Raw genomic sequence first — 17,741 nt, forward strand, 5'->3', positions numbered from 1 at the left:
AGGAGGGATTTCAAAGGGGTTTACCCTTCCCTTTATATTTATGACAAGGGTATAAAGGGCAAACATGCCAACTCATCCCTTAGCTTCTCCTATACCAAACAAGGAAGGCCCTCTCTTGCTTCAGTAAAGAGGAATTGCTTTTATGTGCTTATTAATATAATGCCCATGACACAGGTAAGCATCTATTCAGTAGAGGGCAAGTGAAGCAATGAAATGACTATCGAGACAAACATTACAGGACCATCATACAACAAGGATGTCTAACCTGGGAGTCTCAACCAACTAGGACAGGACAATCACAACTCCCTGTGTTGCTACATAGAAGTGTGTGGGTGGTTTCCAAGTGTGGAAGAGGTTGAGAATTACTGATCTACAGCACTGAAACCCCAAAGAACAGCTCAACCAATTAAGGCAGAGATGTCTGTTTCCAAACCCAAAATAATTTATTGCAAAACCATCAGACAAAACAGATCTCAGTGCAACAGACAATGAGCACCAGTTATAACTAGACTTAAATTACAAATGGACAGAAAAAGAAAACAGGCTGGAGCACAGGAGATAAGAGCTCAGAACCCATCTCACTCATCTTGGACCACTTGAGTCCAAACCAAAGTGCTACCTCCAACATTTACTGATCTCCCCTCCCCCCCAATTGCTGGTTAACTTGCACAGCGCTTGAGATAGGTCTTGGAGGAAATAATATACCACGGGGGAGAGAGAGGAATGGCCTATGTAGCAGAGTTTCTGCTAAAGCACAAATGAGATACTCTTGGAAAAAAATCTTGGTTTATGTGATCAGTGGCATCGGAAAGCAGGTACAACTTGGGTAGCTGGGTCAGCTTCGATTTGCCAACAAGGAGGGGAACACAAAAAAGATTGAACATGCCCATCAAATCAAAGCATCCCTGCCCCTGGGGGTCTGATTACAGCACTGTAGGGGGCCAGAGACAAAAAGAGTTTAGGGCATGAATGTCACTTATAGGGTCAGAAGTGGGATAAGAAAAAGACTATCAAATCGGGGTCTGGCTGCTGTCACTGGTGACAGTCACTTCCAGGCCAACAGCTGGAGAGGACACAGCTTAGTCCCAGTCCAAGGGCTGGCAGATTACAAGGGGGGCAGCATTAACATGTCCAACGCAGATCCCTGGGTAGAAGAGAGGGCAGATGGGCTCAGCAAACTCAACGTTGAAGGTGTAGATGTGAGAATGGTCTGTCACATTATAGAAGGAGACCCTCCCTGCCTCATAGTCCAGGAACACCCCAACCCGCTTGGGTTTGACTCGCAGGCACAGCAGTGTGAAGGGAGTAGTGGTGGCCACATACTTCCCATTCCACAGCCGCACTCGCCAGTAGCCAGTGTCCGGCTTGGCATCAATCTTGGCCTTGCAGCTGACTGACTCATAACAGACACCCAGGGCCCACTGGGTCTTGTTGCCCACATCCACCTCCCTGTAGTGCCGGCCTGAGATGTAGGAGGCTGAGCCCAGCACACGGGGTAGATGACGAAGCGCCGCGAGGTGTCGGGAAGCACCTGGGAGACATTGATGAAGTGCACACTCTTGAGGTTCTTTGAGAGCACCAGGTTGGGGTGAGCAGTCTCAGGATCCAGAGTCATGTCCCCTAGACAGAAGAGATTGGGAAAATACCCGTTGCTCATCCACCCCCACCTAAAAGTGAGGGGCCAACAGGTACCTAGCAATCTCCCAGCCCTCACAGTAACCTCAGAAAAAAAATGGTGGGGGAGGGGGGGAGAGCATGAGACATGCACATTTAGAATAGAGTCATAGGAGCAACAAGAGGGAGATCAGTTGGGGACTAGAGACATTTCGTCTCCAGAGGCTCCCCCATACACACGAGCAGCAATCGTGCCTCAGCAATCCACCTGCAGAGAACATCCTATAAGAGGCAGAGAAAGACTGCTTCCATGGCTCAGTCAGCCCTGGCCCCCTTGCGGAGGGTGCACCAGCGAGCGGGACAATTAATGCCAGTTGGAACATGCCTGACCCACAAGAAGCTGGAGCCACATGTAGTCACCCCACAGGATAAACGCAGTGACTGAGTCACACCCCTGTATCCCCATGGCCAGCACAAAACACCCAGTATGCAGCATCCTACTTCCCAGAGCTATAAATAGAACCCAGGAGTCCTGACTCCCAGCCTCCCTGCTCTAACCCACAAGACCCCACTCCCCTCCTAGAGATGGGAATAGAACTCATGAATCCTAACATCCAGGGCTGAATATATTTTATTTATTTATCTACCACTGTATTTCCTCAGCAATTTAATAAGTGTGAAGAACTGCCGTGGGAAAAATTCCATTGTCTTCTTTAGCTCAAGAGAAATCGAAGGCAGCTCTAGGGTCTTAGATATTTCAACCTGAGGAAAATGAATGTCATTATTACAGCAGTGAACTTTACAGCCTATGTTTAACAGAAATTATTCACCCAGCGCTGACATGCAACTGCTTCTGGGGTGGAGCCTGGCAGCTGATTAACATCAGCAGAGCAATTGCTGCAGAACTGGCCACAAAGTGAAGGGGAATCCCATATAGAATTGAAACCACAGGGGGCATTTGAGGGGAGGAAGGACAGAATTACCAAAGTAGGAATTGAACCAGGACACCACGATCAATGCCCCGAATCTGGGGGCTGGAGGGGAAGAGGCAGGGGTTCTTCAGTGACCTTGAGGATTCAGATCCTCCAATTTTAGAATCCTTTCATAACATCTATCTCCAGTGCTGTGCTGGGCCATTGGGGTCTGTATTGATCCAGAGAGGAGAGCATCCCCTACTGAGCCTCCCATAGTGCACCCTGAAATGGAGCACTTGCTAGTATATCTATATATAGATGTTAGTATAATGGAACACTGCATCCTCTGGAACTTTGCGGGACAATGAAGTCAGTATGGACTCCAATGGAAATGTGATCCCTGCTGAATCACTCTAGAATCACAGCATCTTTAAACACCACTTCACAGCCAGGACAGGATGGAACTCACCTCTGCATGATGCGCCGCACGTCCTAGAAGGAAGAGAGGAGATGTACATTTAAAGCAAGTTCTATGGTTTAGTCCCACAACATCCCTGAATCCACACAGCTGGAGTCCCAGCTTGTTCTCTCTTCTCTATCATCAGACAGCTGCAGCGGCACAGGAGCTAGCAAACAGAGCTGTAAACAGGGGAGTTTGAGTGGGAGTTCTGTTGGAGGAGAAGGTATTTGTGTGTGTTTGGTTTTGTATTGGTAGTATCTGTATGTGTAGAGGCTTGTAGGGGCTTTGTGCTGGGAGAGAAGCTGAGCCCTGATTAGGGGGCGGGGCTTCACTGACTAGGGGTCCTATAAAGGTAGCAGCCAGTCAGGCAGCGGCACAGACAGCTGCACAAGCACAGGAGCTAGCAAACAGAGCTGTAAACAGGGGAGTTTGAGTGGGAGTTTGAAAGGGGAGTTTGTCTTGTGGTGCTTGTGTGGGGTTTGGTTTTGCTGCGGGTGGTGGTGTTTTGGTGTGGTTTGTGTTTCCCAGATTAACAGGATTTAGGTGGGAAGGCTATGACAGATTCAGAGGTGGCAGTGGGAGTGACCCATGTAGCAGATGACACAATGAAGATGACTGGATGTGGAAGCTGTGGTATGTACATGATCCTGGAGGGGGCACCTGGTAAGAGTTTTGTCTGCATGAAATGCCGTCTGATAGAGCGGATGGAGGAAAAGATCAGAGGTTTGGAGATGCAGGTGGAAAGTCTGGTAGAGTTTAGGAAGGGGTTTGAGCAGATTATGGAGCAAAGACATGAGGTATCTGAAGGGAAAAGCTCAGACTTGCAGATGGAAGCAGGACTAGGGAATTCTGAGGGGAGACTGGGTGAGGAAAGTGGTCAGTGGAAGCATGTGACTAAAAGAACTAGGCAGAGGAAAAGACGGGCTAGTGAAGGAGAAATAGAGCTTCAGAATAGGTTTGCAGAGTTGGAAAATGAAGAAGGGGCTCAGCAGGTAGTCACTGAAGGTGACAGGGCAAGGAAGAAGAGAAGAGCGGTTAGTCCTATAGGAAAAGGGGAAGAGTTAATGGAGATTACACCAAATATGAGCCCCAGGAGGATACAGGATGGGTTAAAAAGGATTACAAGGGAGAATGGGAATGGAAAAAACTTGCAGCCAGAGGGAACAGGGGATAGACTGGAGAATAGCACCATCACTAGGAAAAGGCAGGTCTATGTGATTGGGGACTCTTTACTGAGAAGAATAGATAGGCCTGTAACTAGAGCTGATCCAGAAAATAGGAGGGTGTGCTGTCTTCCAGGTGCTAAGATACGGGATGTAGACCTGAGGTTGAAAAGGATTCTAAAGGGAGCAGGAAAGAATCCCCTAATTATCCTTCATGTGGGAACAAATGATACGGCTAGATTCTCGCTGGAAAGTATTAAGGGAGACTATGCTAGGCTGGGGAGGACGCTTAAGGAAATTGAGGCTCAGGTGATCTTTAGTGGGATTCTGCCTGTTCCTAGAGAAGGGCAACAAAGGTGTGACAAGATTATGACTATCAATAGATGACTTAGGCAGTGGTGCTATAAGGAGGGCTTTGGGATGTATGTCCATTGGGAGGCATTCATGGATAGAGGACAGTTCTCTCGGGATGGACTTCATCTGAGTAGGGAAGGAAATAGACTTCTAGGATGGAGGCTGGCACAACTGATTAAGAGAGCTTTAAACTAGGAATTTGGGGGAGATGGTTGGGAGATGTCCAGGTAATCTCCACGCCAGAATTTAGCATAGAGTGGAAAGAAAATGAAGTAAGAGTGGATACAGCTGTAGGTAGGAGGAAGGGCAGTGTAGATACAAGTCTAATAGGTTATACTGGTAGTAAAATAACCGTGCCTAATAGGGTACAGAATGTGAGTGAGGCCAAACAGCAAAAATTAAGATGTTTGTACACTAATGCAAGGAGCCTAGGTAACAAAATGGAGGAACTAGAGTTACTGATGCAGGAAGTGAAACCAGATATTATAGGTATAACAGAGACCTGGTGGAATAGTAGTCATGACTGGGCTACAGGTATTGAAGGGTATGTGCTGTTTAGGAAAGACCGAAATAAAGGTAAAGGTGGTGGAGTAGCACTGTATATCAATGATGAGATAGAATGTAAAGAAATAAGAAGCGATGAAATGGATATGACTGAGTCTGTCTGGGCAACAATTAAATTGGGGAAGAAAACTATTAGAGCCTCCCCTGGGATAGTGCTTGGGGTGTGCTATAGACCGCCGGGATCTAATTTGGATATGGATAGAGCCCTTTTTAATGTTTTTAATAAAGTAAATACTAATGGAAACTGTGTGATCATGGAAGACTTTAACTTCCCAGATATAGACTGGAGGACGAGTGCTAGTAATAATAATAGGGCTCAGATTTTCCTAGATGCGATAGCTGATGGATTCCTTCAGCAAGTAGAAAAGGAGGACTTGTGGCACCTTGGAGACTAACCAATTTATTAGAGCATAAGCTTTCGTGAGCTACAGCTCACTTCTTCAGATGCATATCGTTTCCACGATATGCATCTGAAGAAGTGAGCTGTAGCTCACGAAAGCTTATGCTCTAATAAATTGGTTAGTCTCTAAGGTGCCACAAGTCCTCCTTTTCTTTTTGCGAATACAGACTAACACGGCTGTTACTCTGAAACCTGTCTTCAGCAAGTAGTTGCTGAACCGACTAGAGGGGATGCCATTTTAGATTTGGTCTTGGTGAGTAATGAGGACCTCATAGAGGAAATGGTTGTAGGGGATAATCTTGGCTCAAGTGATCATGAGCTAATTCAGTTCAAATTGAATGGAAGGATTAACAAAAATAAATCTGCAACTAGGGTTTTTGATTTCAAAAGGGCTGACCTTCAAAAATTAAGGAAATTAGTTAGGGAAGTGGATTGGACTGAAGAATTTATGGGTTTAAAGGTAGAGGAGGCCTGGGATTATTTTAAATTAAAGCTGCAGAAGCTATCGGAAGCCTGCATCCCAAGAAAGGGGAAAAAATTCATAGGCAGGAGTTGTAGACCAAGCTGGATGAGCAAGCATCTTAGAGAGGTAATTAAGAAAAAGCAGAAAGCATATAGGGAGTGGAAGAAGGGAGGGATCAGTAAGGAAAGCTACCTTATTGAGGTCAGAATATGTAGGGATAAAGTGAGACAGGCTAAAAGTCAAGTAGAGTTGGACCTTGCAAAGGGAATTAAAACCAATAGTAAAAGGTTCTATAGTCATATAAATAGGAAGAAAACAAAGAAAGAAGAAGTGGGACCGCTAAAAACTGAGGATGGAGTGGAGGTCAAGGATAATCTAGGCATGGCCCAATATCTAAACAAATACTTTGCCTCAGTCTTTAATAAGACTAAAGAGGATCTTAGGGATAATGGTAGCATGATAAATGGGAATGAGGATATGGAGGTAGACATCACCATATCTGAGGTAGAAGCGAAACTCAAACAGCTTAATGGGACTAAATCGGGGGGCCCAGATAATCTTCATCCAAGAATATTAAAAGAATTGGCACAAGAAATTGCAAGCCCATTAGCAAGAATTTTTAATGAATCTGTAAACTCAGGGGTTGTACCGTATGATTGGAGAATTGCTAACATAGTTACTATTTTTAAGAAAGGGGAAAAAAAGTGATCCAAGTAATTATAGGCCTGTTAGTTTGACATCTGTAGTATGCAAGGTCTTGGAAAAAATTTTGAAGGAGAAGGTAGTTAAGGACATTGAAGTCAATGGTAAATGGGACAAAATACAACATGGTTTTACAAAAGGTAGATCGTGCCAAACCAACCTGATCTCCTTCTTTGAGAGAGTAACAGATTTTTTAGATAAAGGAAACTCAGTGGATCTAATTTACTTAAATTTTAGTAAGGCGTTTGATACTGTGCCACATGGGGAATTATTAGTTAAATTGGATAAGATGGGCATCAATAGGAACATTGAAAGGTGGATAGGGAATTGGTTAAAGGGGAGACTACAACGGGTCCTACTGAAAGGTGAACTGTCAAGTTGGAGGGAGGTTACCAGTGGAGTTCCTCAAGGATCAGTTTTGGGACCAATCTTATTTAATCTTTTTATTACTGACCTGGGCACAAAAAGTGGGAGTGTGCTAATAAAGTTTGCAGATGATACAAAGCTGGGAGGTATTGCTAATTTAGAGAAGGACAGGGATACCCTACAGGAGGATCTGGATGACCTTGTAAACTGGAGTAATAGGAATAGGATGAAATTTAATAGTGAGAAGTGTAAGGTCATGCATTTAGGGATTAATAACAAGAATTTTAGTTATAAGCTAGGGACGCATCAACTAGAAGTAACGGAGGAGGAAAAGGACCTTGGAGTATTGGTTGATCATAGGATGACTATGAGCTGCCAATGTGATATGGCTGTGAAAAAAGCTAATGTCGTCTTGGGATGCATCAGGAGAGGTATTTCCAGTAGGGATAAGGAGGTTTTAGTACCGTTATATAAGGCACTGGTGAGACCTCACCTGGAATACTGTGTGCAGTTCTGGTCTCCCATGTTTAAGAAGGATGAATTCAAACTGGAACAGGTACAGAGAAGGGCTACTAGGATGATCCGAGGAATGGAAAACTTGTCTTATGAAAGGAGACTCAGGGAGCTTGGCTTGTTTAGCCTAACTAAAAGAAGGTTGAGGGGAGATATGATTGCTCTCTATAAATATATCAGAGGGATAAATACCAGAGAGGGAGAGGAATTATTTAAACTCAGTACCAATGTGGACACAAGAACAAATGGATATAAACTGGCCACTAGGAAATTTAGATTAGAAATTAGACGAAGGTTTCTAACCATCAGAGGAGTGAAGTTTTGGAATAGCCTTCCGAGGGAAGTAGTGGGGGCAAAAGATCTATCTTGCTTTAAGATTAAACTCGATAAGTTTATGGAGGAGATGGTATGATGGGATAACATGGTTTTGGTAATTAAATATTCATGGTAAATAGGCCCAATGGCCTGTGATGGGTTTTTAGATGGGGTAAGATCCAAGTTACCCGGGAAAGAATTTTCTGTAGTATCTGGCTGATGAATCTTGCCCATATGCTCAGGGTTTAGCTGATCGCCATATTTGGGGTCGGGAAGGAATTTTCCTCCAGGGCAGATTGGAAGGCCCTGGAGGTTTTTCGCCTTCCTCTGTAGCATGGGGCACGGGTCACTTGCTGGAGGATTCTCTGCTCCTTGAGGTCCTCAAACTACAATTTGAGGACTTCAATAGCACAGATATAGGTGTGAGGTTTTTTTTAGGAGTGGTGGGTGAAATTCTGTGGCCTGCATTGTGCAGGAGGTCAGACTAGATGATCATAATGGTCCCTTCTGACCTAAATATCTATGAATCTATGAGCCACAACTCATACGGATCCCTAGGCAGACAGCAACAGCTAGTGGCTGAATAATCTGCAAATGAACAGTGTCCATGTTTCTCTCCAAAATATAGCGACTGATTATTCCTGATAAATACATCAAGTCCTGCCCTAAACACCCCCTATGCATTCCTTGGGGTTAATACACTTGGACTTAGGAAGGGAAGTATAATCCAGTGGTTAGGGCACTTCCCATTGCAAGTAGCAGATTTTTTAATTCCCTAGAGTGTGCTGCTTATCTTCCAATGTTTCTCCTTAGGTACTTCCATGGTACTTCACACTATAATAGAAGCACCACACAATATTTATTATATTTATCCTCACAACACTCCAATGAGGAAGGGCAATGCTATTAACTCCATTTAACAGATGAGAAGTGGAGGCAGAGGGGCCAGGTGAGTTGCCCAAGATCAGATAGTAAAACTGCAGTGGAGCAGGGATTTGATCCCCAGTTTCTGAAATCCTAAGGTAATGACCCAAGCACAGAGTCACCTTTCTTCTCCTCAGTAACCACACACCCTTTAGTATGGTCAACCTCAAATTCCTCTCTGCTGCGTTTGAGGAAGCAGACATGACAAAGGCTAATGCAGCCCTAGGATGCATCAGGTGCAACATTTCCAGTAGAGACAGGGAAGTGTTGGTACCTTTGAGCAAGACAATAGCGAGACCTCATCTGGAATACCATGTGCAATTCTGGTCTCCCATGTTTAAAAAAGATTCATTCAAATTGGGACAGGTGCAGAGAAGTGCTACTAGGGATGACCAGAGGAATGGGGAATCTGCCTTACAAGAGGAGGAGATGCAAGGAGCTTGGCTTATTTAGCTTAACCAAATGAAGGCTGAGGGGAGATAGAATTGCTCTTTATAAATACATTATAGGGATATTACATCATAGAGAAGGAGAGGAGTTATTTAAGTTAAGCGCCAGTGTGGACACAAGAACAAATGGATATGAACTGGCCATCAACAAGTTTAGGCCTGAAATTAGACAAACGATTCTAACAATCAGAGGAGTGAAGTTCTGGAACAGCTGTCTAAGGGGAATAACGGGGGCAAAAATGCTAATTTGACTCAAAGCTGAGCTTGATCAGTTTATGAAGGGGATGGTATGGTGAGGCTGCCTACGATGGCATATGGCCTATTAGCAAATATCTCCAATGGCCAGAGATGGGACACTAGATTGGGAGGGCTCTGATTTACTACAGAGAATTCTTTCCCAGGTATCTGGCTGGTGGGTCTCACCCACCTGCACGAGTCTGATTGACATAGTTGGGGTTGAACAGGAATTTCCCTCCAGGTCATATTGGCAGTGACCCGGGCGGGGGGGGGGGAGGGGGGAGGGAAAAAAAAAGAGTGCGGAGAGGAAGTTCACTTTCCTCTGCAGCATGGGTCACTTGCTCATTTCAGCTAGAGTATACTGTGGATTCTCTAGAACTTGAAGTTTTTAAAGCATGATTTGAGGATGTCAATAACTCAACCAGAGGTTTTGGGTCTGTCATAGGATGAGGTGGGTGAGATTCTGTGGCCTGTAATGTGCAGGAGGTCAGACTAGATGATCATGATGGTCCTTTCTAGCCTTAAAATCTATGAGGAATTCCTGGCTGGCTGGTCCTAAGCCATCAAGATAAGAAGGTTAATTCTTAGGTATATTATGGTAGGACCTAAAGAACTCAACTGAGAACAGGTCCCATTATGCTGGTGCCGCATTTATACATAGAGATGTGGTCCCTGCCCTGAAGAGCTCACAATCTAAATAGGTACATAATGAATTATTATTTTATTTAACACACAGGGAATGGAGGCACAGAGGCCAAGGTCACAGAGGGAGCCTGTGGCAGAACTGAGGCTTGAACTCAGCTCTTTCCAGGCCCATTTTCCTGCATTAACTACAAGACCAGCCACACAGGGTGGAAGTTCCCTCTGAATGATATCCAGTAGTGTCCCACATGAACTTTGGAACCTCTCCAGCAGTCCTGTATTAACACAGGATTTTCAAGGCCCATCTAGCCCCCAGTGCTGGCCTGCACCAGCTGCTTCACAGAAAGAGACTAACTACCCTCTACTGGTTCAATTCCATAATTAACCATAGGGAGAAGTTACTCCTTAGGGCTTGTCTACATTACAGTGCTCACAGCAGCACACCTACGCCACTGTAACCCTGTGGTGTAGACATGCTACAGCAATGGAATAGGTTCGTTCTTCACTGTAGTAACTCCAACTCTCCAAGTGAAGGTAGCTAGGTCAAACAAAATAATGTTTCCATTGATCTAGCCGTGTCTACACTGTGAGTCTAGGTCAGCATAGCTGTGGTGCTCCAGGATGTGGATTTTTTCCATACCCCTGAGGCCATAGTTAAGTCAATTTCAGTTTTAAGTGTAGACCAACCCTCAGTCTCATGCAGTTCAAGGTTGGCTTTTGGCCTGAAACAAAAGGGTTAAAAAGAACGCAGGAGTCCCGACTACCTGCTCTAACCCATTAGACCCCATTGCCCTGCCAGAGCTGGGATAGAACTATGGAGTCCAGACTCCTAGCCCCCTTGCTCTAACCTCCAGGCTCCGCTCTTCTCCCAGAGCTGGGAGAGAAGCCTTGAATTGTGACTCTCTGCCCCCTGCTGTAACTGCTAGGCCCCACTGACCTTCAGCATCTCTGGACCCAATTCCAGACACTTCTCCCCCATGTCAGTGATGAGTTTGCTGAGGGAGAGGCGCTTTTCTGAGAGCAGGGCCACGTGGTCCTTCAACTTCTCCAGAATCTCTGCCTCCTCTACTTTCAGTCGGCACAGCTGCATCTCCTTCTCCTCGTCCAGCAGGGGGAGCTCCTCGAACTCAGACGATGTGCTGGTGGCCTCTCTTCACCAACTCCTATCGGCAGGGGAGACAAATAGCATGAGATCAGTGGAGACCATCCCTTGACCTGGGTCTGCATTGGAGCCATGCCCCAGGGAGAGCAATTACCCACCCACCCCTTAAGCCAACCAGTCTCCCAGCCAGGGGGCAGATTGGAGCCAGCACCCCCCCCCAAGGTGAAAGGTCTACTATCCCACTCCTAGGGATTCTCTGAGCCAACTCACCCTCAGTTCCTTGGGCCTTTTCTCCTTGGCAGAAATGTAATTATTCACCTTCTGCAATGTCACATCCAGCTGCAGCTGGCAATCCTGCAGTTTGGACTGTGGGGGGAGAAAAACAAGAAACATCTTCTATTTACGCAGAATAGCCACTGGTTTTGGCACTGGAACAAGACTCAGGAGACCTGAGACCTGTTCCTGGTGGCTTCCGGCAAGTCACTTTTGCCTTAGTGTGCGTCTCTTTCCACTTCCACCCTTTATCTATTTAGACAGTGAGCTCTTTGGGGCAGGTGCTATCTTTCACGATGTGTGTGTACGGTGCATAGTGCACCTGGGCCCTGATCTTGGCTGGAGGATCTAGCTGCTACCATAGGACAAAGAATCCCAAGTAACTTTCCTCCATGGACAAGATTTATACTCTGAATGCACAGGAATGCTAAGGGCCAAGAGCCAAAGCTAGATATATTAAAGATAGAAATAAGGGGCACATTTTTGAAAGGGAGGGTAATAAAACACTGGAAAAAACTTCCAGGGGATAGAGTGGCTTCTCCATCACGAGCAGGCTTTAAATCAAGCCCGTGCGTGTCCTTCTTAAAGATCTGCTCTAGTTCAAGCACCAGATAGGGGCTGGATGCAGGAGTCACTAGGGGAGGTTCTCTGGCTTGCATTACACTGCTGCAGGAGCTCAGACTAGATGATCACAACAGTATCTTCTGGCCTTCAAAGCTACTAAACATGTTCTCACAACCAAACAAAAACCTGGAAACATATCCAGGTGCTAACTCTCATGGAATCACTAGCACTATGTGGAACCAGCACTAACAAAGTGTGGGGATCTTTATTTCCCTCTCGTGGCTGATCCACCTGAGACGATAAATGTCTACCCCACGGGCCAGCTAATGGAGTTATTTCCTTTAGCTTAAGCAGCACAGGCAAATGCTTACAACAATGAAGTTAGGGCATTCAAATCCCACTGATGACCCAAGCATTCTGCTTCATCAGTCCGCCCCCTGCCAATCTTACCCTAAGCAAAAAGACCAGGAGAGGGTCAATTTCCCTTCCAGAGGGCGAGGGGATGAATCCGTTGTGATTCAGTGTTTCACACCTAAATGATCTGCATTATGGCAGTACCCTAATCAAGATCAAGGCCCTGTTGAGCCCAAGGCTGTACAAACACTGTGAGAGTCCCTGCACTGAGGAGTTTACAGTCCGAGATAAAGGAAGAATGATCATTCCTTTTTACAGATGGGGAATGGCAGCACAGACAGATTCAGTGACTTGTTCAAGGGGGATTCAGAGGGACTGATGGCTCTGGGAGGGAAGTGACTTGATAAGGGCCGAGAGAATTTCTGTGTTTAAGTCTTAGGTTGGGGAGAGGGTTCTAATGGTTAGACCAAGGAGCTGGAAGGACAGGACTTCTGAGTTTTATCCCAGCTCTAGGAGGGCACCAGGTTAAAGCAGGAAGGGTGGGGAGGGCAGGATTCCTGGGTCCCATGCCCAGCTCTGGGAAAGGAGGGGGTCAGAGCAGGGAGGCTAGGACTCTCACAGAGCTGCCTAGCCATGCCTCTGCATAGGAGCCGGAGGTTGGACATGCTGCTGCTTCTGGGAGCTGCTTGAGGTAAGTGCTCCAGAGTCTGCACCCCGACCCCACTCCTTGTGCCCCAACCCTCTGCCCCAGCCTCGAGCCCCCTCCTGTACTCTGACCTCCTCATTTCTGGCCCCACTGCAGAGCCCACACCCGCAGCTGGAGCCTTCACCCCCCGTGCCCCAACCCCCTTCCCCAGCCCTGATCCCCCTCCTGCCCTCTGAAACCCTTGGTCCCAGCCCAGAGAACCCTCCTATACCCTAAACCCCATTCCCAGCCCCACCCAAGTCTGCAATCCCAGCGAGAGCCTTCACACTCCCCTGCACCTTAACCCCCTGATTTAGCCTGGAGCCCCCTCCCATACTCCAAACTCTTTGGCTCCAACCCCTCAGCCCAGATCCCCCTCCTGCACCCCAAACCGCTCATCCCTAGCCCCACCACAGAGCTCACACCCCCAGCTGGAGTCCTCTCCCATCTCAACCCACTGCCTCAGCCTGGAGCCCCCTCCTGCACTCTGAACTGCTCTTTTCTGGCCCCACCCTGGTGCCCCGCTCCCCCAGCCAGAAGCCTCACCCCCTCCTGCACCCCAGCCCCCTGAGTCAGTGAAAATGTCAGGTGAAAATGAGTGAGTGAGGGTGGGGAGAGTGAGTGGGAGAGGGAGAGGGGGATGGAGTGAGTGAGGACGGGGCCTCAGATAAGGGGTGGGGGCATGGGCGGGGCCTCAGAGGAGAGGTGGGACAGCAGGCAGGGCAAGGGTGTTCAGTTTTGTGTGAGTAGAAAGTTGGCAACCCTATGAGCAAGGGGGCCAGCTGGTGCTAGCTGTGGTGAATTTTGGGATGTGGACACATTCCCCCTCCAAACTGGGGCTCAGAACCCACCAACTTATTAAACACAATGTAACAGATTTGGGGGCCTAGAGGAGAAAGACCCTGTATGCCATTCCCAGACACACACACATCCCAAGGCCAGCTAGTCCCCCTGGCCTGGGCCCAGATTGGAGTCAGCATCCATGGGAAGGGGAAGGTTCCATACCCTATTCCTAACATCCCATTGTCAGAAGGAAGTACCTCCCCACCTCCTGTCTGTAGATACCCCACTCCGACATGCCCTTCTCATGTAGGGTTGCCAACAGTCCCTTATTTTTTCATCTCTGTACAACAAGATCAGGAATTGTTGAGTGCTGTGAAAAGCAGCAAGAAATATCCCTGGTGAATGTAGGCAAGTACTGCTCATTATTAGTATTATTACTACTAATAATGATAATATCAGGAGGAGGAATGGTGCTAAGAAAACAGTCCCTTATATTTTAAATGCAATGTTAGCAGCCCTATCCTGACACTTCTCTCCTGCCAGCTTTTGATACGACCATCAACAGCAAGAGAAAGTGGCAGGCAGAGACAGACTGGCCAAAGAAACATGTCCCAGGGAGGGGCTGGGGCAGAAACAGAGTTGAATGTTGGCTCCAATACAGAGAGAATCCTTTGTGACTGAGAGAAATCAGCTGGTGAGAGTGAATCAGTCCAGAAACGTTGAGAGAACAAGATGTGTGAACCACAGGAGTAGAGGGTCAATATCCTGAAGCGGGAAGTTCCACAGGTTAATAATGTACCCAAGAAAAGAGAAACCTGCTCTTTCATATCAACTGCATTCAGGTCCCAATGTGTTATCCTCCCAAGGGAATGTCTAGGTGAGATCCTGGGGTCACAGCCCCAGTGGATGAATCCTCAATCAAACACTCCCCCCCCCCTCCATCTTGTAGGGCCAGGGGTTTAGGGCATGAGATTAAGGCATTGAATTCTCTCAAATGCCTTCCCTCTAAAGGATGGGTGTTTTCTGGAGTGCCCTTGATATAGGAGAGCCCTGAAGGGGAGCGAAGGCCCTCTAGCCCCACCTGCAAATATCCTGACTCTGCTTCTCCTTATAAAGGACCATTCTCAGGCAGCAGTGGTTTCCTTTAGAGCAAGCATTTGAGTTAGTTTGTAAGACAGGACTGTGTTTGTAGGTGGTCCCAAGGAGAAGTATCCAGTGTGACTTAAGATGATCCTATATCTATGATCCAGCGGGCTTTTGTAGAGGAGGGCTGAGAGTCAGGGCTCCTGTGTGCTGTTCCCAGCTCTGGCTGGAGCAGGGAGGTCTGGGAGCTAGAATTCCTGTTTTCTGTCTCCTATGAAGAGAATTTTAGGAGAGTGTGTTCTCGCTCACAGCAGGGAGATTCAGGAACAGAATGGGTGTGAAATCTGTCTTCTCTAACCCCCTAGACCCCACTCAGACTTGGGTATAGAACCCAGGAATCCTGGCTCCCAGTGTCCTCCTTCTCTGCCCAATAGACTCTTTCCAAGACCTGAAGAAGGGCTCTGTACAGCTCAAAAGCTTGTCTCACCAACAGAAGATGGTCCAATAAGATATTACCTCACCTATCTTGTCTATCCATCGACGCTGTGATGGCAATTTCCTTGAATATCCTGCACAAACCTTATTGAATTAAGTTTATGTATTGTGTGCCAGGGACTGTATTTAATTCCATGCAATAGGAGGACCACAGCCCTCCAAAAATTAAGAATTGGTTAGAGAGGCAAATTCACTCCTATTGTAACACCTCCAGAGAGCTACCACCACCTGGAGAGAGGCTCACATATATTGGTTCAAACTGGTTTTGTCAAGGGCCAATGGACAAAAAAAGGACTTTTGGTTGAATAGCTCTTGTTAAAACTGATTCAGAGCCTTCTTTCTAGTCCTCCAAACAGACAGGATTTTCTATCCAAGGGCTGCCCCAATCCTTCCTGGGAAGGTTTGGAAGGACGTGGCCCAGTCTGTATTTTTGTTCTGAGCAAAAGTTGTTATGAGCTTGTAAGCATAGAAAAACCTCTTGATGGCAGGGTTCAAAGGACTGTTCAGCATCCAGAGGCCTTGTTGGAGTTGGGGTGATCTCTGGTGAGTTTATTAGCATGCATGTAGGTTCTTTTATTGTTTTTAATGTTTTTTCTATAATGCTTTTCCCTTAAGAATAAATTTGCTTGCTTAGAAAGAGCTGTGTGGTAACTTATAACTGTGGAAATTACACCATTTTGTATCTTTGAGGGGAAAAGTAAAGCAGGTTGGCTTAGGCAGGCTTGCTAGGGAATTCACAATGTAGGTAGGGAACTGTGAAGCCTGGAAAAACCCCAATCAAGGAGGAGAGAGATATGCATCTCTGCCCAAAAGAAGTGGCTGAGGAGCCATAAAACTAAAAGCAGGTGTCCTTGCTGGAAAATACAGGGGGAATATAGGTTCAATTGCCCTGAATGAGACAGACTCCCCTTGGAATTTCTCTGGAGTTTAGTCTCAGTGAGTTGCCTTAATCACCTCCTGCCACAGGTTTTGTTTCCCACAGCTCCTTCAGGAACTCTCTCCCATGGAGTAGAAGACAGTCATACATAAACCAGTCATAAAATACAATTTAATACAATGGTCCCCAAAGATACTGCACGGGGTTTCAATATCTGTCACACCAGATCTTCTGAGTGTCCTATCTGTTGGACCATACCTCCTCTCTAAAACATTCTTAAAACTTAAACACACTAAAATTTTGATTTTTATTATAAAATTACATAGAATGGAAGGGAATGCAAAGAATAGTCACCAATTAGTTCAAAACATGGTAAAATTATTTATCGAAGTCGCTAAGAGAACTTTCTTCTCTCTATCCCTCTCCCCAGGGCATCCTTCACCTCCTTGTTTTTCAGGCTGTAGATCAGGGGGTTCAGCATGGGGATCACCTGGTCTTGCTCCACTGAGGAGATGGAACTGGGTCGTAAGTAGATAAAGAACATCGTCCCGTAGAATATAGCCACAGTCGTCAGGTGGGAGGCACAGGTGGAAAAGGCTTTGTGCCTGCCCTCAGAGGAGCGGATCCTTAGTATGGCAGCAGTAATATACAGATAAGAAAAGAGGATGGTCAGCATGGTAGTCAGTTGTTTGGAACCAGCACAGGTAGAAAGCAGCATTTCATTGGTGTGGGTGTCAGTGCAGGAGAGCCGCAAGAGTAGCAGGACATCACAGAAGTAATGATTGATTACACTGGGCCCACAGACGGACACCTGAAAGGTGCAGCTGGTAAGCATGGTTACATTCACAACCTCAGCCATGTAGGAGCTAGCCAAAAGCCAGACACAGGATCTCTTGCATATGATGTCCCTATAGAGCAGTGGATTTTTTCTGGACTTCAGAAAAGCAGACTTTGACTCCCTCAGGGAACTGATGGGCAGGATCCCTTGGGAGAATAGCATGAGGGGGAAAGGAGTTCAGGAGAGCTGGCTGTATTTTAAAGATTCCTTATTGAGGTTACAGGGACAAACCATCCCGATGTGTAGAAAGAATAGTAAATATGGCAGGCGACCAGCTTGGCTTAACAGTGAAATCCTTGCTGATCTTGAACACAAAAAAGAAGCTTACAAGAAGTGGAAGATTGGACAAATGACCAGGGAAGACTATAAAAATATTGCTCGGGGATGCAGGAGTGAAATCAGGAAGGCCAAATCACACCTGGAGTTGCAGATAGTAAGAGATGTTAAAAGTAACAAAAAGGGTTTCTTCAGGTATGTTGGCAACAAGAAGAAAGTCAAGGAAAGTGTGGGCCTCTTACTGAATGAGGGAGGCAACCTAGTGAGAGAGGATGTGGAAAAAGCTAATGTACTCAATGCTTTTTTTGCCTCTGTCTTCATGAACAAGGTC

At 46.4% G+C, this 17,741-nt stretch overlaps 1 protein-coding gene across 1 annotated transcript; it reads right to left on the reverse strand.

Annotated features, from left to right (window-relative positions):
• Positions 1-1,079: 1,079 nt before the first annotated feature.
• LOC140913156 (E3 ubiquitin-protein ligase TRIM39-like) lies at positions 1,080-17,155 on the reverse strand. Its single transcript, XM_073349015.1, is given in 8 exon segments — positions 1,080-1,492; positions 1,495-1,620; positions 2,262-2,374; positions 2,995-3,020; positions 11,018-11,210; positions 11,212-11,243; positions 11,453-11,548; positions 16,739-17,155. Coding segments are annotated over 8 exon segments (1,416 nt in total).
• Positions 17,156-17,741: the final 586 nt, after the last annotated feature.

The sequence above is a fragment of the Lepidochelys kempii genome, chromosome 6 (assembly GCF_965140265.1).
Source record: "Lepidochelys kempii isolate rLepKem1 chromosome 6, rLepKem1.hap2, whole genome shotgun sequence".
Taxonomy (NCBI): domain Eukaryota; kingdom Metazoa; phylum Chordata; order Testudines; family Cheloniidae; genus Lepidochelys; species Lepidochelys kempii.